The sequence below is a fragment of the Sinohyriopsis cumingii genome, chromosome 19, assembly GCF_028554795.1.
Source record: "Sinohyriopsis cumingii isolate HCF-2022 chromosome 19, ASM2855479v2, whole genome shotgun sequence".
Classification (NCBI taxonomy): domain Eukaryota; kingdom Metazoa; phylum Mollusca; class Bivalvia; order Unionida; family Unionidae; genus Sinohyriopsis; species Sinohyriopsis cumingii.
This window is the reverse complement of record NC_142979.1, coordinates 36,233,072-36,256,066: the sequence shown is the minus strand read 5'-3', so window position 1 is coordinate 36,256,066 and position 22,995 is coordinate 36,233,072. Positions and strand designations below refer to the sequence as shown.

General features: G+C 34.0%; 1 protein-coding gene across 5 annotated transcripts in view; it reads left to right on the top strand.

The window, feature by feature from the left end:
- Window positions 1-22,540, top strand: part of LOC149775445 (required for meiotic nuclear division protein 1 homolog) — a 69,729-nt gene extending 47,189 nt beyond the window's left edge. For all 5 annotated transcript variants that reach the window (XM_089944134.1, XM_089944136.1, XM_089944135.1 and 2 more), the window contains exons 8-12: window positions 197-261; window positions 4,147-4,223; window positions 9,024-9,144; window positions 12,126-12,242; window positions 12,681-22,540. In XM_089944134.1, coding sequence (XP_089800260.1) covers window positions 197-261; window positions 4,147-4,223; window positions 9,024-9,144; window positions 12,126-12,242; window positions 12,681-12,887 — 587 coding nt within the window. In that variant the 3' untranslated portion in view covers window positions 12,888-22,540. The remainder of the gene's footprint in view (window positions 1-196; window positions 262-4,146; window positions 4,224-9,023; window positions 9,145-12,125; window positions 12,243-12,680) is intronic.
- The last annotated feature ends 455 nt before the right edge of the window (window positions 22,541-22,995 follow it).

Here is a 22,995-nt window from a genome sequence, read left to right as displayed (position 1 = left end):
GTTCTTTCCGGGTGTTTTCCTGGGTTCTTCCTCCACCATTTGTACTGGCCGCCATGTATAGCCTATCTGGTGCTGATGGAAATTACAGAAGTATCAGCACAATTAAAAAGTACCATAGTACAAACCACTGGAAAAAAACTCGATATGCCTTTAATACTGTGCACCTCAAATGATTTTATTCATATTTATATTTTAGTGAGACTTTCTTTGTGGGAAGCCAATCTGGAGCAATTTGTCGATTCCATTGAACCAGTAACAGAGGTATTGTTTTCTCATGAACCCAAATCTTGTTATATTAAGGAGTTAATCTTAAGACCTGTATTTTCCTTTCTATATACAAATTTTTGTATAATGCTGGTCACAGTGAGGTCAGTTCCTACTGGGATACATTTTGATTGATAGTAATATTAAATATAAGTATATTGTATACAATATGAAATTATTATTATTATTATTATTATTATTATTATTATTAACTGTTCTGGTGACCTAGTGGTTAGAGCATCTGTCTCAGAAGCAGTAGGATCTATGTTCGATCCCCTGCCAAAAATGGTACTAACAGCTGCCTCGCTTGGTGCTTAGTATTAAGAGGTTAGTGTTAGGACTGGTCGGCCTGGTGTCAGGATAATGTGGCTGAGTGGCATATCATGCTACATGTGTGCGGCATGATGCCCCAGTGCTGGACATCACTATATACTGCCACACTGCAGACATTGTGGTGATCTGACTGAAAAATTGTTAAAGCTACGTTAAAAATCCTAATCACACACACACACATTATTATTATTATTATTATTATTATTATTATTATTTATAAAGTCACACAGTGGGTTATAATCAGTGAAGAACTATTAATAAAAGAAATCACTTACATGGAATGTAGGAAAACCAATCTAGCGTCACAAAATTGTCTTACCTCAAGATCGATCCATGACAGTCCTACTTTATATATTGGACATAGTTATAATTGGCATCATATGGGTCTGGGACCACTATATAGGAAAAACAAGAAAGAAAAATCACCCATGGTTGCCTCCCTTGTTTAGTAACATAGCTGCCTTTTGCCTTTTGTTAAATTTGTTTTCTGTATTGTAGCCAAGCATTTAAATAAACATGTCTTCATAGACCTATTCCTACATTGTGTAAGATATAAATGCCAGATGCTAAGATGTAATTTTCAAAGGCTTTATAGTTTTATGCAGAGTTTTAATTAGCCTGCACAACAATGATTAATGGTAATGTACAAAAATGAAATATGCTAAGATGCTAAAAGAACTATCCTTGATCATTAGCATGTCATTTTTCTTTAAAGTCAATGTATTTTGTTTCAAAATGGTTGGAACTAATTGAGAAAGAAAATCAAGTATGCAGTAAAAACTTCATAGAAATGTGTTGAAAGATAGGTAATGATAGCATTCTGAATTGGTAAGTCAAGTAGTGAAAGCTATTTAGATGTCTCACGCTGCTTTCTAAACTTTTAGATGAACTAGACACCCAGTGTCTGATGACATAAATATTCAGAACCCAGAAATGTTAAACCTTCATGCCTGCTTCATATGAAACAAGCTGTCACAACAAAAATGGTTTTTAGAACAAGTTGTGGACAGCATTTTTCAGGCAGGCATGCCACTTTGAAGACTGAGTGTAAATGATCCAAGCATAATAGGATATGAACCTTAAACAGTATGTTCTATAATTGTAGAACTACATTTGTGTCCAAAAATATCAGTCCATAAATACAGTTCCTCTAGAACAATGTTCAAAATATCAAGGCATCATATATTTTTGGCAAACTATTTTAAGAAATTAGTAAAGCATATCTGAAGACAATATGAAAATATGATAATATATTGCATGAATATTTCCATTGTTGTGGTGGTTTAGGTATTAGACTTTGTTAGCAGTCAACATTTTGGAATCCTGGTTTAGTTATTAGACTTACTGTCAGTGGTTACCAGGCTTGACTCGTGTCCACACCAGACTGTGTTACTGTCTGGTCATAAACTAAGCAACAGAAAGAAGAAAAGACAACAATTTTGTAATACTTAACAAACAATTTAATTGTCAATATTATAAAATGAAAATGTAAAAGAAACTTACAGCATTATGAACTGAATCCAAAATAATCCCCCCAAAAGTTTTTTTTTAAGTCCAGAAGAATGAAATGTTCCACATTAATTTCAGATCGAATAATATACTTGTCCGCCAAAAGTCCTGATGTGTCAATATGACATTGTCCAGAACTCCTTTGAATAGTTAACAATAGTTTCAAAATAAAGTCCAGAGAGCACTATCTATTTTTATTGAATAATCCACATGAATGTCTCTCTCAAACTACATCTGGATACAACAGAAAAATACATCTGCAGACTTGATGTTAAACAAGAACACAAGAAATAAGAATAAAAAATTGGCCCAGTCCGAGCGCTTTATATACAGGTGAAAAGGCTAAAAGACGCATATCCTCACTATCCTTACATGGCAGATCGCAAATATCCATCATCGTAAAGAATTAACATGATTTAACCTATCAACTGGGAATTAATTTAATTCTTCTAAGATGCCACCTGACTTACCTGTCCAATGGGGAAAACCCAAAACTTGTAAACATATTTACTAATAGCTGTATTCTTAGTAACTGTCAACACATTTAAAAGTATCTATTTATAGATGTTATGTAATTTTACATTTTTAATATCTTAAAATAGAACCTATGCATATTCAAAATTTCAACTATAGATAGTCACTACAATTTAGTCTTGAATAAAAATTACAAAAATTATAGATATACCTAACAATTAGTTCAGCTGTTGTGGCATATTTCTTTTCAAATCTAGCAACCTTATCAATAGTTCTTGTACCAGTCTCCATATTGTCACATAATTCTAGAACTATTCAATAGTTCTTGTACCAGTCTCCATATTGTCACATAATTCTAACAGCCTTGTCAATAGTTCTGTACCAGTCTCCATATTGTCACATAATTCTAGCAGCCTTGTCAATAGTTCTTGTACCAGTCTCCATATTGTCACATAATTCTAGAACTATTCAATAGTTCTTGTACCAGTCTCCATATTTGTCACATAATTCTAGAACTATTTAATAGTTCTTGTACCAGTCTCCATATTGTCACATAATTCTAGCAGCCTTGTCACTAGTTCTTGTTCCAGTCTCCATATTATCAAGTACTTCAGGCCAGGAGATTCCTGTGATTTGAAAATAAATTATCTACCAATATAGGCCTATAGAATTTGGGTGGACATTCAAATTGAATTCAAGAAAATGTCATATCTATTTTCTTTGAATCATTTAATGCACTTTCAAACAGAAAATAGTTGGTAAACTTTGCATTGTCAAATGTCATTATAACAGTTAACTGCACACACTTACATAATGACAACCACTCAGACATTAAGTTAAAAATACACCAAAGTTTTGTCTTTAAACTCCATTAAACAGTGGAATACAGTCCCAACTATAGATGCAGTCTTTGTGGCTGTAAATAGTTTTATGGGGGATTGAAAGTGATTCAGTGGTCGTTATGTACTTCAGGGACCGGATGGTACAGTTGTTCAAACTTTCACAAAGTTCTCAATGAATTTGTTATCAACATAGAAAATGATCTTTCTGCATCAGTAATACATTGAAAGAGTGACAGGCATTTAATGGACACACTAGTTACAATGTTTTAGCATGCTAGTTACTTTTGGGATTGAACTCCAAATCATGCATGGGCCCAATACAGGTGGTCTTGCTGTGTTGATGGATGTCATAGTGTACAACATCAGCATCAAGTTTAAGCCAGCTAGTCAACATCAAACATTTTCAAGATTTTATTCCAAATGAAATAGTTATGTAAAACTTTTTTAACTCTGTTTTATCTTTGCCTTTGAACAAACTCAGGGCGGAAAGTGCTTAAGCTAGTTAGAAACTAGTTTTGCACTGTTCATTGTTAGTTATATATATGGGAGTGCTTGTAAAAATAAAACTATTGGAGAAAGGGTATGAGTCCAAAAATCATGTTTTTTGTTTGTTCAGTGCGTCTTTTGGCAGGTGTGTTTTGAAGTTATATTTTTAACACATTATGACAAAAACTTGAGTCTTCCTTGCCTCTCAAATATCATTTATGTTACTTATTTTATTGAGGACTTGAGAGATGGCAGAAAAGTGAAGATATCAAGAAGGGAGGTTCTTCAAAAACTTGGGGAAATCTTTGCATTGAGGTAAGAATTTTTATACTCAAAATCCTTTATTTATAAAATTAATTATGCTCCTTACCCTTAAACTAGTGTACAGTGAAACATTTAAATTATATCAACAACTAATAAGACTTGGAATTATAGATTCTGGCTTATGCAGGAATGAGACCTTGCTTGAGTTCCTGCCAATAAATTTTAGTTCCAAAGGTGGAATTTCTCAATCCATAATAAGCACATATTATGGGGGGAAAAAAGGAAATAGTGTTTGGAAAAAAATATGGCATATCACTCATATGGATATAACTTTAGAAATTCAGAGTACTTTCTGAACATTTGCATGCCAATGGAAACAGCATACAATATTGAATCAACAGCAAAATAATCTTTTCACTTGATTTCTGTTAACTAGGTAGGATTTTTTTAAATTGCAAAACTAAATATGCCAGATGTTCATGTTGTCATAAGGACAACAATGTTGTATGCATTATTATGAATGTACACACATGGGATTGACTCACTACATGTCCCCCATTTTGGCATAAGTTCAAAACACCAATCACTGTGCCATCTGTGTATATCCAATAATATTTATGTCTCTACCCTAGATTAAGGAAAGAGCTACAGGTTTTATTTTTTGTTTAGCTCACCTTGGTAAAGGCTAAGTGAGTTTTGGTATGGTGTTTGTCTCTTGTTCATTACTTGTCATCTGTACATCAGCACTTGCTTTATACTACTCTTAAGGTTTCTTTTCTAACCATCTTTTACGAGCTACACATAATAATGAGATTGTCAGAATTTTTGTAAAATTTTAGAGGTCATAATTCTAATGATTTTGAACAGATTTAATATGTAAGCTTAAATCATCAGAACTTCAGATGAATTTGATTATGATCAAAATTTTGCATAGTAATAAGGATATGGGTTTAGCACCTTGATCACAGAGCACTTTAGCTCTCTTGTATGGAAATCTTAATGTCAGCAAATTTTTATTCAGAATCTGACATGTCTCAACTACATGGTTCCCATGCTATCGGGAAAAAGTCGGGAGAAATGATAAATTTTTTTCCATCCATGAAAAGTCCTGGAATTTTGTAAATATTGATGAAAGTTGGGAAAAACCCGGGAATTTTCCACCACCACTTGACGCCGGAAACAGTCTCGTAATTGAGTTGTAACAAAACTGATTGTGAGTTAAATTTATCGAGTTCTAACCAGAATATTCGGAGGGTGCAGTATGGATTATTTGGTTGCTTGCAATAATCTTATATGCAGAGTCAATCCAAACACCAAGTGGATTAGATTCATCTAGTAGACTTTTTATTTTCAAAGGCAGCTTGATATTCTTATCTTTCCTTACATGGAACGTAGGAAAACCAATCTAGCGTCCCAAGAAGCCAACATGGTGGTGGCAAAATGCAGTTGCTTACCGGATGGCCTAGCAAACTTTTTAAACATTGCTAGATTGAATGAGACATGCATGAAATCGATATGAAAATTACTTTTTTTCTCAGAAATCGTGTGTAGTAAAATCGTTGTCTTTAATCTGCAGAAAGACAAGATAAAAATACGTTGTTCATGAAATGTGACCTGGTGCTTGTGATTTGCATTGCTAGTTGCATGAGTACTGTATGCATATCTAACAACCCACCTTTTCAAATGTTGTAGAGAAAAATATAAAAAAATATTAAATGAAAGTCGTATATTGGTTTTAATATAAATACAAAAACAAAAGAATACAAAATTCTCCATATTTATGTAATCTGAGAACAACTTTTGGAGTATTGTTGTATCACGTGACCACCACATTGACATGTGATATCTTCTTGATAAATTAGACTGGCCAGATTGTTGCTTTTTACAAAAAGTATCAGACTTTTATTTAGTATAATTGAATTTCTGTACAACAACATTATAAAGGAGTTTGTTGTTGATATCACATGAATATTGGACTTCCGATGTCCTCATTTGAGATTTTTGAAGTCATGTGACTAGTAATGCAAATGGTGAGTACTGGGTCAGGTTTCATCTGTGCTGTGGTTTCATCATGTTTAACTGCAGATTAACAACATAACAATTATAATACTTGCCATTTCTGAGAAAATAGTGGTGAAAATAAATGTTAATTTGCCAGATTGAATTCATGTGATGGTCGTCTGAGAGTTATGCCTTGGTACGTCACTGTCTTTCGAATGTAAATGTGTAGTTTTTCAGTCTTCTTGCGATTCTGAAGGGATAAAGGTCGAATTGAGCGGAGGGTTGTGGTCAAGCTTGCACCCCTTGTCTTCATTTATATTACTGATAAGGTGACTTTCATGTTGTCAGAGATTTTGCTGTACTTTATTGATAAAACGTCAGACTCCTGTGCTTGAACCTGTAACCCAGAAAATCCTATTTACTATGTATCTGTTAGAATCATACAAATAACTATATTTTATAAAAGATGGAAATGTATACCTTAAAATAGTTATGCGTCTTAATCAAAGTTTCCAATTTTGCAAGTTGTCCCACATGTACAAAATCGTCTGCTACCCAACATGTCAACTTACCACTAGAAGCGGATTGTCACAAAATATCCCGGTCTATAGTCTGTTTCTAAATTCTTTTGTATTTTTGCCCATAAAAATTTACAAGATCGGTTTAGTTGGCTTAATATCACTTGCCATTTATTGGCATTGTTACGTTGAATTTTGTAAAACTAGCTATAAACCTGATCAAATTACTCAACTGAACTGCTGACAGAAACAGTCCAAAGTAATGTATTTCATTTCTATAGCCCAATGGATAAACATTACATCTTTTCAAAGCTGTGCACAGAATTGTCTGTCATATCGCGAGTCATGAAAACACAATGGTGGTATCCTGTGTGTCCAAAATTAATATTATTTTAAACAGAATATTGTGGTGACAATTGCTTCTTTTCAAATGGTAAGCATTACAGTAATTTATTTTCATCAATCGGTCAAATTAGGTATTCGTTTTACTTCAGTATTGGAGATGGAAACCTTAGGTGCACAGAAATGCCAGACAGCATTGTATACATTAAAAAATGATATGAGCCCCTGTATCATTACAGATTTGGGAACTGGTTTAATGAATTACAAGAAGACAAGTTGATTTTACAGAAAATTCAGTCCTTGTTTATACAACAGTATATAATTTTGAAGATCTTTTGTGAAAATTTAAATCAACCATTTTGAAAATGTTTTTCAAATGATGGTTTTTTAACCAGATTGTCTTAAGGAGATTAGGTTGTTTGAAAAATCGTTTTTGGATTTTATAAGCACTGATAAATTCAGGATTAAGCTCTTTCTAATTATTTGCGTTTAATTTTTTTCATACTGTAATAGAAATGTTACTTTCTATGAAATGCATGTATATATATTGCTATATAATTTTTTAGAATTAGATGTTTGAAAGGAAACAAAACATAATTTATGTTCAATATGTTGTTCTCACTTAGCAACATAATGCAGCAAAATAAAGTTAGAATTTTTATTCTGTACATTGAAATGAATTTACATGCTAATGTATAGGAATATAATCAAGTGATACATTTTGTAGTTTTGTACATGATCATCTTTTCTGACTTCGATATTTTGGAGTGTCTTGAAAGAGAAACATCAATAGATTTAGAAAATGCATGTTTTGTAATTTAAAATTGTCTTTAATTCCATTCAGTAATGGTCATATGTGAACCTTAAAAAAAGTAATTTCTAACCGGCAAAAACCCTGGAAAAGACCTGGAAATTTATCTTTAGAAAACCGTGGGAACCATGCCAATAACCAGATGAGTGATATCATACACACTGTGGTCACTTGTTCTAGGATCAGTGTAAATTTTTCTTACTTTCTGGATCAATAAAAGGCAGGCTTTACAAAAAGGAATCCTTTTTGATCTTTAAGATTACTTTCTATCATTAGAACTAAATTAATGACTGCTGTTGGATTGCAGTAGAATTATTATTGATACATAGACAAGGTACCAATTATTCTGGCTTATATACTTGAGTCCAGTTGCAAACTGCACAGACCCTGATCCCCATGCATAATGTTCCAGCAGATCTGTAAATATGCAGTTTGTTAGAAGTAATTAGTAAAACAAAAAATATAAACCATACACTTATCTGCATCATTTTACAGACATGACCATGATGTTTAACTTTACCATTTTCAGCATGCATTTGGTATTCCTGATTCAGCCTTACTATGGTTTCATTGAGACTAAACTGAAAGCACACAAATTGTGTCCATAAATGGAAAACATTCCAGTCCATTTATTACAATCTTAATTTTGACATTCCATGGGGTTCTGTTCTTGGACTGATTCTCTTTATTCTATAAACCCACCCCCTTTAAAGTATCGTAAGCCATCATCTAGTCTTCCAAATTGTACAAATCTAGTCACCCAACTGAAGTTGATGCTACCATCCAATGCATATAACATTATATGCCAGTAGATTAGTCGTCATTATTATTAACATCATGTGCCAGTAGATTAGTCGTCATTATTATTAACATTATGTCTCCGTACATTATTTACAAGCAGATCAGGGATTGTGTTTTTGTATTTGGACTCGACTTTAAGCGAGTATGTATGGTATTTGATTCTAATTGCCATAGTACACTGTCACTTTTCATGAGCTGATGTTTCCTCAAACATCAGTCAATCAATGATCAGGAGTTGAAACAAAATTTAATTAGAGATGCATTTAGTGAGTTGGCCTGTTCCAGCCTGCCATAGTCTCAACAGATTTAACCTATTTTCTGATATTGAAGGTTAACTGTCTCCATCAAGACCTATTCTGTGAGAATTTTGTTTTTCAGACACTATATGAACCTGCGTTCTGACCTGCTGGACACGCCAGACTTTTACTGGGATCGACCAAAGCTGGAAAATCTTTACAAAAAGCTAAATACTTACCTTAGTATTTTTAGCAGAACTAGGGTTGGTCTAATACTACACACATTGTATGCATGTACTTGCATGCAGAAAGACAGACGAACAAATAACAGACACTGAGACATAGATTTGCATGTAGAGACAATTTTAAAGTTATATTTTTATAATACAGTTGTACCAGTACATAGTTGGATGCATACTTTTTTTTTTTTGTCTTAAAATTCAGTCAAGCTCAAACATGAACATTGCATGTACTGTTTGAATTGGAATTTGGCATATAATTTGTGTACTTGACATTTGTATTTCATATGTAATGGTATAAGTCTCTTATAGTTTGCCTTATTCAAGCAATTGCTGAGCTACTTGATATAAAGACTTTAAATGCTTGGGCTCCAGACATTTTTTGTGCTTTGACAAATGTTTGCACAGAGCAACCTGTGTGTATTCTTGCAGGACCCCCCATATCTAATCATGGATTCTAAGTTTTCAGAATTGATTTGACAGTTTTCTCTGTGCTATGTCTGTTTTTTTGCCCTACTGTTTATTGACCCGAATAGCTTATGGGAGAGTCTTTCATCCATCGTTCATCTCTTAGCACAAGTATTTTTTTGTCTCCACTCCTCCTAAATGTCTTGGAGGATTGGTGTGAAGCTTTGCACACACATTCATCCTATGATGTAGTTGGTCCTAAATGAAAATGAAGCTGATCAGAGATCAAATATGGCCACCACGGCAGCAGTCTTGAAAATCTTTTTTATTACTAATCCTTCAGAAAGGTTGGTCATATCAACTTGGGATTTTCACTAAAAGACTTATTATGATGCCTAGTTCATCCTTTATGAAAATGGTACCAGTCTGTTATCAAATATGGCTGCCATGATAGCCATCTTGAGATTCTTGTTCTTGCTACTCCTCAGCAGCAAAATATCACACTGACATGGGGTTTTCACCAGAAGACTTCTCATGGTGTCTTGTTGCTCCTAAATGACAGTAGTTCCATTTTCACATCCATTATAGCTAATACTATGGCCAACTTAAAAGTCTTGTTATTGCTGCTGGCCTTCTGGTTATATCAGCATGTGGTTTTTATTAAAATAGCTTTTATGATGTCTCTTAAATCGTAAAGAAAATTGGTGCTGGAAAATCCTGTCACTGCTCTTGAAGTGATGATGTCAGTAAAGGGTTTTACTGTAAGACTACTGCTCTGGTGGCCTATTGGTTAGAGTGTCCGCCTCGGATGTGATAGGTCTTGGGTTCAATCCCTGTCCGAGTCATACCAAAGACTTAGAAAAATGGTACTAACAGCTGCCTTACTTGGCACTCATCATTAAGAGGTTAGTGTTAGGACTGGTCAGCCTGGTGTCAGGATAATGTGTGGGACATCATGCTACATATCTGGGGCATGATGCCCCAGTGCCAGACATCACTATATAAACTCACATTGCAGACATCGTAGCGATATGACTGAAAAATTGTTAAAGCTACGTTAAAAATCCAAATCACACACATACACACACACACACACATACTGAAACACTTTATATTAATTATTGTTGCATTTTAGCTATATTTAGTATATGGCTTGATATTGATGATGTTTTAGCTGAGTTCAGGTCTGATATTTTCATTAGATTCCTTGATTATTTTTGGATTTATACCAAATTTTCCAGGCAAATTGATATTGATGAGGCTGTGTCTGTGTTTAATTAACAACATTCTACATCATCATTTTGCAGAGTTATATTACCTAATGGATGGGCCCACCCACTTTTGACAACTATTTTATTTATGAATGTATCTCAGCCAAATTTGATATTAATAGGAACTTGGTTATATTTGATTGTCTGATTCATTATTTAGTGAACTTATATAGCTCCTGGTTGTTGGACCCATTTACTTTCATTTCTGTTGAATAACTAGATTAATTTTATTTTGATTTCATCCAAATTTTTGTTTGCAGGTTGATATTGATTTGACCCCTTATGAATTTAGTTGTCAGCATTCTGTGTCATTGTACAGAGATATGGCTAGAAATTGTCAGACCCACCCACTTTGTTGCTTTTGCACAATGATTACTTTTTGGGATTTTGAACATGTTTTAATTAGTAAACAGCATAATATTAATAATATATTGGCTGAGTTTTTTTTATAGTGATGCTTGGGTGCATGTTCAGCCTACAGCAGCTTTTTTAGCATAGTCATGGGCCCTAATTTTTCATGCCCTCACTTTCTTTTCTGTACATTAACTTGTTTCAATTTGACTTCAGCCAAGTTGAAATGCAAATTTATGTTAATTACATCAGTTGATATACATTATCCTTTTGCAGGATTGTTCAACTGACCCACTTTTATTTTATCAAATCAAACACTTAATTGTAAGGTTTCTGACAAATTTGGCACACAACTCTACAACGATATAACTTTAGTATAATTTTGATTTGACTATCTATTTCCTTTGTCATCTTTTAGTGGAGCTATGGCAACTGAATTTTTGGACATTTTGTATGCAGTAATTTGTTTACTAGATCTTGCCCAGGTTCAGGTGTCTGTATTCTAAATCAGCAGTAGCATCTAACATTATAACTGCATTTTAACTTGTTTACCATTGTCACCTTCCAATTTCTTTATTTAAAATTCTACCACTTGCATTGAAAATTAGTGAGTATCAATTCATGGAATTTGCTTGTAACTACAAAATTTCTGTAAGACCTATGCATGTTTTTTTTTTTTTGTTGAATAATTATGATCTTACATCATGTAATAGCAACTTATTAGTCTTGCTGCTGAGCCCACATTTCTTAAATTCAAATGAATTATATTTCATTAAGCCCACATGGTTTAAATCCAGATGAATCATATTTCACTAAACCAGTAAATCCAAATGAATTATATTTCTCTAGGCCAACATGGTTTAAAACCAAATAGCTTATATTTCACTAAGACCAGATGACTTTTTAAATTGAATGGAATTTCAACAAGCTCATATGGTTATTATTTAGTGAAATTTAGTGAATTATATTTGACAGGTGATGAATGAAAAGTTGAATTACTGTTGCCAGATTATGGAACTACTGAATGGTCATCTAAATGATGACCGTCATGTACGATTGGAATGGATGATAGTAATTCTCATTGTGATTGAGGTAAGAATCAAAGAAAAAATTGATGTTATATATTAACAATTAGTTGCAACTTTATAAACTCATTGATCCAGACTTTGTTTATTCATATTATATGTTTATGTTAAACACCTGTTTTCTTTTATATCCCCATATTGGGTAATAACTGGAACTAGTTCTTCAGAATGTTTACTCGGATTCTTTTTGTGTACCCCAAATAATCTTAACAGAACTTTTTTTTTAAAACCTATTTCTGGCCCTTTTACAGTACGGTTGTAATCTTGCATAAATCAAGAGTTTATTAACCTCATTTGCGTAAATCAAGTATAAACTAATTGAGAAACAGCCATTTTGTCTAGCTATAACAAGACATGGACAGTATTTTAAGAGAGTAGCAATGTTTTTTCCATTTGCAATGTTAGTGCTTACGTTTCTCTTTAAATATTGTCTTCCTCCTTTCAGGTGATATTTGAAATAATTCACTATGCTGAGAGATACATAACCAGTATTGAAGTGATGGAGACAAACAGACATTTGCAGACACAGATTAGTAATAATCCTCCAGAGCTATCACCTAATTCAAAGCCATACTTTGGTACTGATATAGCATCCCCTTTAAGTTCACAGCCACATTTAATGTCTGGGAGAGAAGAGAATGAACAGAGATGAAATATTTTTGGTTTTTTTATGGCGAGAATTGAATTATATTCATAATAATGGATAGCTTTGTTTCACTAGGCTCGTAGTTCCCCAAGGATGTTGGCTAACATTACAATGATATTGTAACTTGTTTATTTGAAAAGATAATGTAGAGCTATATGATGCTTACCGTATTTACCGCATATGTTGGGACACAATAAAATAATTATTTTTTTTCCTGTCCCAGAACTTATGGTGAAACATTTTTTCACTTTGGTCATATGTCCCAAGACTTAAGAAACGAAATAAATTTGTATTGCATTTGTGCCCCCCCCACCACCAACTGCACGTCGCAATAAAATAGATAAATAAAACGCTTAATTGATAATAAAAAGAAAGAAACTAACCTTGTGTTGTTATCATTTATTCCTTTTTTCAACATGAGCATTAAAGAATAAAATATCTCCATGAAATCCGTATAAGTAGTGTAGGCTTCCATACTGTAGCGTGTATCAATTATGTCCGATACCACACACCATGTTGTTCATTGACATGAACACTGAGAAACAATTGTGTGTGGTTGTGCTCAAAGGTTTGAACATGTTATCCGACTGAAAACTGGAGCCAACAAAATCGCATACAAGAGGGAAATAGTCAACTGATATCTTGAAGACGCCATTCACGCATGACACGGTGTTGGGTGCAAAATAATCAAGATTGAATTATATCCAGGTCTACTGTATGACAATATCTCGCCAAAAAAAATCATCATTTGAAAACACATTCACTTGAGTGCAAGTGACAGTCTTTTTACCAGCTAGGGTTACATAATTATCCTTACTATATATACTAAGCACATATAAGCCCTGGTGGTGAATAAACACGACTGGCAGAAAGCAGTTAACTCTTTCTTTGAACCTACCGACAGGACATCAAAGACATAAGGTTATTTTTATTACAAAGCAGGCCACCTCAGAAGCCGACCCCGGTTACTTTATTTTGTAAAGGATAACAATACAAAGGTTATTTTATTGCAAAGCAAGCCAACATCGGAAGTTGACTATGGATTCTGTGAAGTGAGCCGTGGTTTTTTTTTTTTTTTTAAATATACAAAGACGGCCGAGATATGGAAGCATACTTGGGTTCCTTTTCAACTGTATTCATGGGAATTTTGAAATTAAATTGAAACAATGGAAAAATTTTAAAGTGACACAATATAGTGCTTTGTGCACAGATGTCGATGACCCAGCATCACCCAGAATATTTGGAGAAAATAAAATCATGTGATGAATTCGTTAAGGCCAGAAGAAAACTATACTGTATGCCAGTATATCGCAGATAAAAATCATTATTTTAAAACACATTCACTTGAGTGCAAGTGACAATCTTTTCACCAGCACGGGTTACATAAGTATTATTAATATTTATCTGCAGACATCAGTTTACCTTTGTATTAATTATTACTAAAGATGCCAAGCACATATAAGCCCTGCTGGTAAATAAACACAACAGGCAGCCAGCAGTAAACGTCTTTGAACTTGCTGACAGGACATCAAAGACAAAAGTTATTTTTATTACAAAGCAAGCCGATGTTGGAAGCTGACTTTGGACTCGGAAGCCGAATTTTTTTAAAGGATATCAATAGAAAGGTTATTTTATTGGAAAGCAAGCTGACCTCAGATGCCGACTACTGGATTCTTTTAAGTGTGCCGATTTATCTTTTTAGCTTTGAATATACAAAGATGGTCGAGATATGGAAGCTAACTTTGGTTCCTTTTCAACAGTATTCACAAAAAGTTTGACAATAAAGTAAAACAATGGAACAGTTTTTAAGGTTGCACAATATAGTGCTTCGTGCACGAACATCCAGAAGATTTGGAGAAAATAAAATCACGTGATGAATTTGTGATGGCCAGAAGAGAAACAGATCATTTCGCCGACAATATGATCATTAGCATGGATGAAACTCTAGTGTACTTTGATCGCATTCCTGGATGGACTGACGATAAGATGGGCATCAAAAGTGTGAGAATTAGCAAGACTTGTGCAGATTTGAAAAAAATCTTTCTTTTGTTCTTGCAGTTTCCACTTCAGATGGTGTGTTGCCTCCAACAATTTTTCACGGTATGAGAAAGTTAAAAAAGTATTCCTGTACCAAAATAATAGACCGTACGTGTGCAGGATAAGGGTTGTGTTGATGAGATGCTGCTGCAGTGGATTAAAGAGTTTTGTCTCAAGTACAGTTTTATATTTAAAAAATAAAATTTCTGTTGGATTGCAATTTCTGACGTAATTTTCAAATGATTTAAAAGGTGTGCCACAACTTACGACTCGATAAAACAATGTGTCCCAGAACATACAGTGCACAAAAAAATTACTTTTAAAATTAATTTATGGTGTCCCAACAAATACAGTGTCTCAACATATGCAGTAAATACGGTATCTGAAAATGTATTAATAAAAACTGCATGAAAACAAATTAAAATATTCTGCTTACATGGGCTTGTATGATTCCATTCCATTCTTTCATCAGCTAATGGAGAAGTATGCATTAAGCTCTTCCTCAAATGGTCAAGGTATTGTAATGTTGTAACTGCTGCCATATTGTCCATGATTTCTCCTTCCATGTATACAGATTCCAACTCTGCAGCTCTTTCTAATCATTTAAAATTTCATTAATTTGTTTCATTTTTTCTCTTTCTTCTAAAACGTCATTATTACTAAAGTATTTTTGAATAATTATTTTTTAAAAGACTTATTATTGCTGAGTATGACACATATGACCATAGCACATAATTGTTCAAGGGTGACATTGTGAGTTATCAATTTTTGAGAGTGAATCATAATGCATACTGTGTTTGTGAATGGCATTAAAAAAAACATATATAATTGAAGTCCATGTAAAAGAATCGTTCTTGCATTTATTCCTTTGTCCTCTGAATATTTTCACTGATCACATTGATTTTAGGAGTATAGGCCAACTACATCCCAAATCCAGCACAACTAAAAGATGACAATTCATCTTTGTTTTTTTAGATCATATAGACAAAAGGAAGTCACTCTTGGCTATTATCTCATGCCACTGCTTGGTTTTAAACTTTGCTTCCATGTACAACGTCATGCAAAATAAATCTCTCAGTAAATCCAAATCTTCATTTATGAAATTCAAGCCATTCATGCAAAATTTTGGATTTATTTGGACTAATATTGATTCATAAGCAGTTTTTTTTTACAGTTTTTAAATATTGGGCAGATATATTGTGAACTTTATCACTTTGTCGAATTTGGTCATTTTAACAGCATGGTACATTCTACTGTTGATTCATGTTGACTTTCAGGTGTTCACACATGCTGTGTTTAATTCCTGCACTCTGTTTTTAACAGGTGTTATTTGTTATTTAGCTATCAGTAACATGCACATTTGTTTATTTATCAATTGTTTATATTATTATATTGTTTCAGAAGCATCTTCTAAATGCAGTAAATGCAAGAAATACCCTGACTTGCTTCCCCTTGCACCAAATGCAATTTGTGGTCCAAGGACTCTATATTGGCCATTCTGCAAAAATCAGCAAAATGCAAAGAAAAGATTGCAAAAGCATGCATGACCAGTACAGATGTACTAAGCATACATCCAAGTACAGAAACCAGTTGTGATCCTTGCTTTGGATGCTTTCAGGGGCTTCCCCCACTAAAATTAGAATGCTGGTACCTTCCACTACTATGGCATAGATTAATAATGGCATAGATTAATAATTGGTAGTCCGAACATACCTATGACCCAGGGAATGCTAAAAAGCTTTCTTTTCAGAAAGTGAGTTGCCGATCATGTTTTCATCATGCTTGTACAGGACATACTCCACTACCTACCATACTGAATTCTAGGCAATGGATATGAATGTAACCGTTTTTAACTTGTCAACCACCACTGTATTTATAAGGTGGATAAGAATGTCACATTGATGCTGGTTGTAAACATTGCCACGCCTTTGATGCTTCATCTGGCCTCATTAGCAATTATTCAGCTTGTGGAAAAATCAGCTAACCATTATGCCAGAATTGCTTTGGTCATGATTTGTTGTGATGCATGTTTACATGCCACATCACTAAAACTGCATTATTCCGAGGATGGCTCTATTTGCAGACCTGCCAACCCTCACGATTTTGGTGAGAATTTCCTGACTCGCGATTGCAATTCATGGATTCATGCTACATGCAAAAAAAATCATGAATTCCCGAATTCTCAATCGGCTTAAATCGGAAATAAAGTAACTTTATCTCATTAAGTACTAGTCAAAATAGCAGCAGTGGTCACTGATGTCAATAACAACCCTGTATGCTAGTCGTGATGTTAGTAGAGCTGTATCGAACTGTTACAGTTTACCCTGTAGCAGGCACTGTAAACTATATAATCTATTTTTAGAACAGAAGTTTTACAAATGCTTGTGAACAAAGCCATGGCCCAGCTGATGTTTTTTTATGGCTCATGTACATACTCGTAGCAACTGTAATTTTTTTTAAAAACAAACACTAAATGAAGACAACTTTTTTGAGTGGGGTAATGTTTATGATATTGAAAGATTAGCATATATCATAAGTTGCTTGTGTTCATATTTTGCCACACATGCGCCGACACTACTAATCGTTAATTGTTCGATATTTCATCTTCTGGATTAATACTGTTTCATAATTAAGCTACACTACAGTTAAAATGTTTTCACCTCCAAGGCAAAAGATATGTATTCCACAAAAAGTGAAGTATAGATTGGTGTACACCAAAAATTGGCATCGCATTCAGCCATGAAACATTGATGGACATTATGCTTTTTGCACAGTAGTGTGCTGCAAATTTTGGAATTGGGAATGTACACAGGGGCACGTATGGTTGGTTACAATTTACCTGTCATACATGTACTATATAATAATATATATGTGGGCATGTGGCAGAATGATGCGAAAAATCACACTGCCAGCAAAAGCATATAAACATTGGGAAAATTTAGAGCACCCACAGCAGATTTCAGCTCTGGAGTACTTTATGCCACCTACTCAGGTCCTGCAACCTACCAGTGCTGAAGCATTGTTTGTGAGTTTTCTTGTTAAATATAATCTGCCTTTCTCAATTGGAAATAGCAACATTGACAGTGAAAGAATATATCCCATTATAATGAAAAATAAGACAAACTTTAGCGCCTCCTTAGGTGCTGAATATTTGCAACAATTTTAGTCACCAAGATTAAACAGAAAGCAAGAAGCTTGAACTGTTTTGAAAACAAATTTACCATAGACCAATTGAGGAAGTCTGCCACAACATCATACTATGACAAATAGCATGAAGTTTGTGTATATCAATAAATTTGGCTTCAGATAAATTTGTACATGTAATAAGTGTAAATAATGTTTTTTAGTTTTATTTTGGAATTTTCATATAATGTGATACTTGCCCTCAAAGTTGATGGAGCTAGTGTCATGGTATAATTTTTCACTAATTGTGTTCAAAATTCACTAATTTGTATCCCGCTTTTCACTAATTGCGAGTCTTGGGGGGTTGGCAGCTCTACATTTGACACACCAGTGCTGTTTGAGAGCAAAATTGAAAATGTTTTGAGGTAGGCAGCTCAGAAACTGCCCTTCCAATTGGCCACTCCACCATTATTCTCATTTCGAAACTCGCCATCCCTGGCAAAACATGTAAACCTTTTAACAGCAGACAACTGCCAGATCAGTCATGGAGGTGTTCTTAAATGGGAATTAAAAAACCAAGTTTCTTTATCTTAAGACCCTCTTCCTGGGAGCCAGACTTCTGCAGTTCCAATCACTTTGAATCAGCCTATTCTGCGAAAGGAATGAGCGATATGGGTCTTTTTTGAAAGGTTCATATTTTGTTTATCCAAACTCCTCCTGTTTCTTCCTCTCCCTATCTAATGGGTGTGCCATGAGATCAGGAGGATATTATTCTTTAGCAGGAGATACAGTCGCTCATTAATGATTGGATGATGAAGATTGGATGAAAGCAACAACCTTCTGTGTTCTATTCATGGCTGTTCCTTATCAAAATGGCCAGTGGCAAGTTGTGGCCAGTCATAAGCATCAATCACCTCAGTGACTTCATTCTTCCACTGAAGTTCAAGTTGGATTCAATGGGACTAGTATGCATGACTGACATCTATTTCATCAATGCCTACTTTCATGTCCGTATTCACCCAGCATGATGAAATTTCTTCAGTTCACCTACTGTGACAAAATTCACCATTTTCAGGTCCTTCTATTGGTCTGTGTTGTTTTAAGCAGGAAAAAATATCATTCACTTAGGGAATTCAATCTTCCTTACCTAGAAGTACACCAAAGGTACTGTTAGGATATTCAACATTCCCTCCACCTATTATCTATTCTCCTAAAGTTGGGGACAAAGCAATTATCATAGTAAATTATGTTTTTCTGAGAATACTTATACAGTCACATTACCTGAAGTCCCTCCAACCACCCCACTATGTGAGCGTTATTTTTGTTTGTTCGATCTTCTTAAACTGGTGACACCTAGTGGTGATCAGGGAGGTCATGAGCAAGAGTTATGGCCCATTGTTTAATAAGATGACATTTTGTCATTTTTAAAGCTGGATTTGGGAGTTAGCAGGCATACATTCCTAATGTTAATGTGATCTGGGTAAGTATTTAGAAAAACACAGTTAAATGTAAAATTTGCTTTTTCTTGCTTCATGCGTTAATTCAGTTTTAGGAACAGCAATGGTTACCATTCACAGTACCTTTTGAAACTAATTTGTGCCTCAGTTAGACAAAATTAAATTCAGTTGAATCAGTTTTGCTGGTCATGAGAACTGAAAAAAGATAAGCAGTTTAAATATGGCAGATTTATTGGACATTGGTCAAAAGGCTACAGGTAAATTCTACATCATGCAGCTTTTGATAAAGAAAAAGATTTCATTATCTCTTTAATAATGGTGTACTCAGTTTTTTTATAAATGTCTGTATGTGATATAAATAAAATATATGTATAGTATGTATGCTGTATCAGTGATATACTACGAGATGTACACATTTTTCATTCAAAGGAAACTTGGCAAGCGTTGTTTCCTTTGACTGAAAAATTTATACATCTGTCTTGTGGTATATCATTGAATATTTATATATATATGCACAAAAGTAAAAGAAATAGATGGCAATGAACCATATGTCATTAGTACAGTATTGTGATGGCCATTAAAACTAATCAAAGATTACAAACTTCTCTAATCCCATCCATTGTACAGAGGGTTGCTGTACTGACTGAGACTACAAATTTCTCTGATCCCATCCATTGTACATTGTGGTACTGTAGTGATTGAGACTACAAACTTCTCTTATCCCATCCATTGTACATTGTGGTACTGTACTGACTGAGACTACAAACTTCTCTTATCCCATCTATTGTACATTGTGGTACTGTACTGACTGAGACTACAAACTTCTCTTATCCCATCCATTGTACCTTATGGTATTGTACTGACTGAGACTACAAACTTCTGTTATCCCATCCATTGTACATTGTGTTATTGTACTGACTGCGACTACAGACTTCTCTAATCCCATCCATTGTACATTGTGTTACTGTACTGACTGAACACATTTTAGTTTCACTTTACTTGGTCATAGGACAAATTTCCATAAACTTGCCACTTCTATAAAATTCCAAACATCTTTAATCTGACCAGCATACAGTATAGTGATGTGTGGCTATATGCTGAGTCCTGGTTTGGGATAATTTTAAGAGATCATTAGCCTCAGACGTTTGTGAAAATCCCGGTCATAGGGATAATGTGGTACACTTCGTCTGTCCATATCTTTTTCTGTACATCTGTCTGTTGCTACATCTCATCCTAAACCCACTTGGTTGAAATTCACAAAACTTTGTAGCTATTTTACTATCTTTTTAACAATATGTGAGAGGGGGTTTCATTCAAAGATTGAATATCAAAAAGTGTCAGTTAAAATGACTTTAAAATATTTTCCAACTAAATTTCATCATTGCAGTCACAGCAAGAAGACATATATTTATATGACAGATTTTTGCATTATAACTTCTGGGGGTCAGAGGGATGCTGTGGCTTCTGAGGTGAGGGGACACATTAATTATATGGTCATCCCATTACAGCAATTTTTCAGATTTTTAAAACTTGATGGGCTCAGACTGATGTGGTGTTATGTGTGTTTTACAAACACAATTCTGATTAAACCCGGTATTTTTAACTTGCCAACTGTGATGACTGAAAGTAGAATTCATTTAGTTAGCCATATTTTTTCACACAAATGGTCCCCTAAATTGCACATTGTGTAGTCATAAAGAAGGAAATGTAGCCATATAGCCATATAGTAAGAACTGTGAAACCAGAATCAGAACTTGTGTATTACACCTATTGTCTGCATTTTTAACTTTGCCTTAAATGTTCAATATTATCTAGTGTACCAGTAAAGAAATGCACTATGGGCCTTTTTATTTCAGTGCTGGATTTTATTTAGTTTGAGTGATTATTTGTTAGTTACTAGTGGTTGCTTAAACAATTCCTGACTTTCTCAGACTTGCATGGTCAAAATAACAAAACTGATTTATTTCTGAATTATTCTAAGTTATTTTCTGGAGAAATGTAGGACCTTTTATCCTTTAAACACTATAACCTTATTAACCTAACTGACATCAGTAACTTCTGTGCATAATATGGAAGACAATTTCACAAGCCTTCACAATTTAAGTGCAAAATCGGTTATTTTCCTTTAAATGAATCCCACTTGGGTTTGTTTTTGATCGTCTTTGGTGATTTCAATCAACACTAGTGCAAACAAACTCAGATTTACTGATATCAGACGGGAAGTTTCTGCTTATGGTGGGCAGCATTGGGTGTATGAAAGTTATAACCCACAGTTGAATCATACCAAGAGAACAGAGATAGACTCTGCTGATGAGAACAGGTAAGCTGGGAAAAACATGAATTACTTTCTTATGATCAGAAATTGTTGTTAATATGGTTTATTTGCTTGCAGAACAATCTATTAAGTTCATATAAACAAATTTTGTCAGATAATTGGGATTAATTTGATAAAGTTTCTAGTGCTGAAAAATAAGCTTTCAAAGGTGTAGAAGACATCAAGAAATGCATGCAGTGTGCTTACAACTGATGCAATAATTTCAAATTTTTTATGTTAGTTTTGCCTTGAAAATTTTTAGGACAGTGACAAGAAATAGCAAGATCAATTAAAAGCAAACAAAATTGTTGCACACAAACATGCAGTTGGCACTTTAAATGTCAGAGTTACTCTTCAATGATTTAGTTCTTTGGCTTCCTTGGTTTCCTCCACATTATCCTGCCATCTTAACCAAATTCTCTCCTCAAGCACAGGTAACTTATTAGCTTTCCCTGAAAAAAATTGAGGCAGTTGTAATAAGACTCAAATTTAGAATGTGGCATAAAATATTAAAGTTTTACCCTGTATTGTCACTTCTACATGGTAATTTCTTTTCTAACTCCTCATGCTCCATACTTTAAATTGCAAGTAGAACAATGTTTAATTTTTATTTACAAGTATGTGAAATTTGGTAATTTTGTTCCATGAAAAAGTGATGTTACATGTTTGATATTTTATTTTTAGTTGAATGTTTACTGATAAGTCTCAATAAAATGGGAAATACAAAATATTTTTTCTTTTGATTTAAATCAATTGCGCAAAATACTGAATAGCTTTGTAGAGTTAACTACACACTCGTCACATCTCGTACTCTTTCAAAATATATTGCTGCCATAATGATGTTTTGACCCCTAAATTGTCAAAACCTTTGTTCCTCATCTCTATGGATTAGTTTAGAAGAACTATGACTGGTTCCTGCTGTATTCCATATGCTTGCATTGTAATCCCGTCAATGTGGTGGCTAAAATACATGATATATCATTTGGTCATATGATAATTTATTATGCCATTAACTCTTATCACTGAAGCAAAGAATCCTTGGAGGCTTTTCTCAGACTTGTTGAACAAAATCTTCACATTTCTCCACCACAGACTTGTAAAAGGAAATTTTACTCCGGGTGGCATTTTACAAAGTTTACAGAATTGTGGCAGTAGTGTTATCCTTCCTGGCGGAGCTAACCCA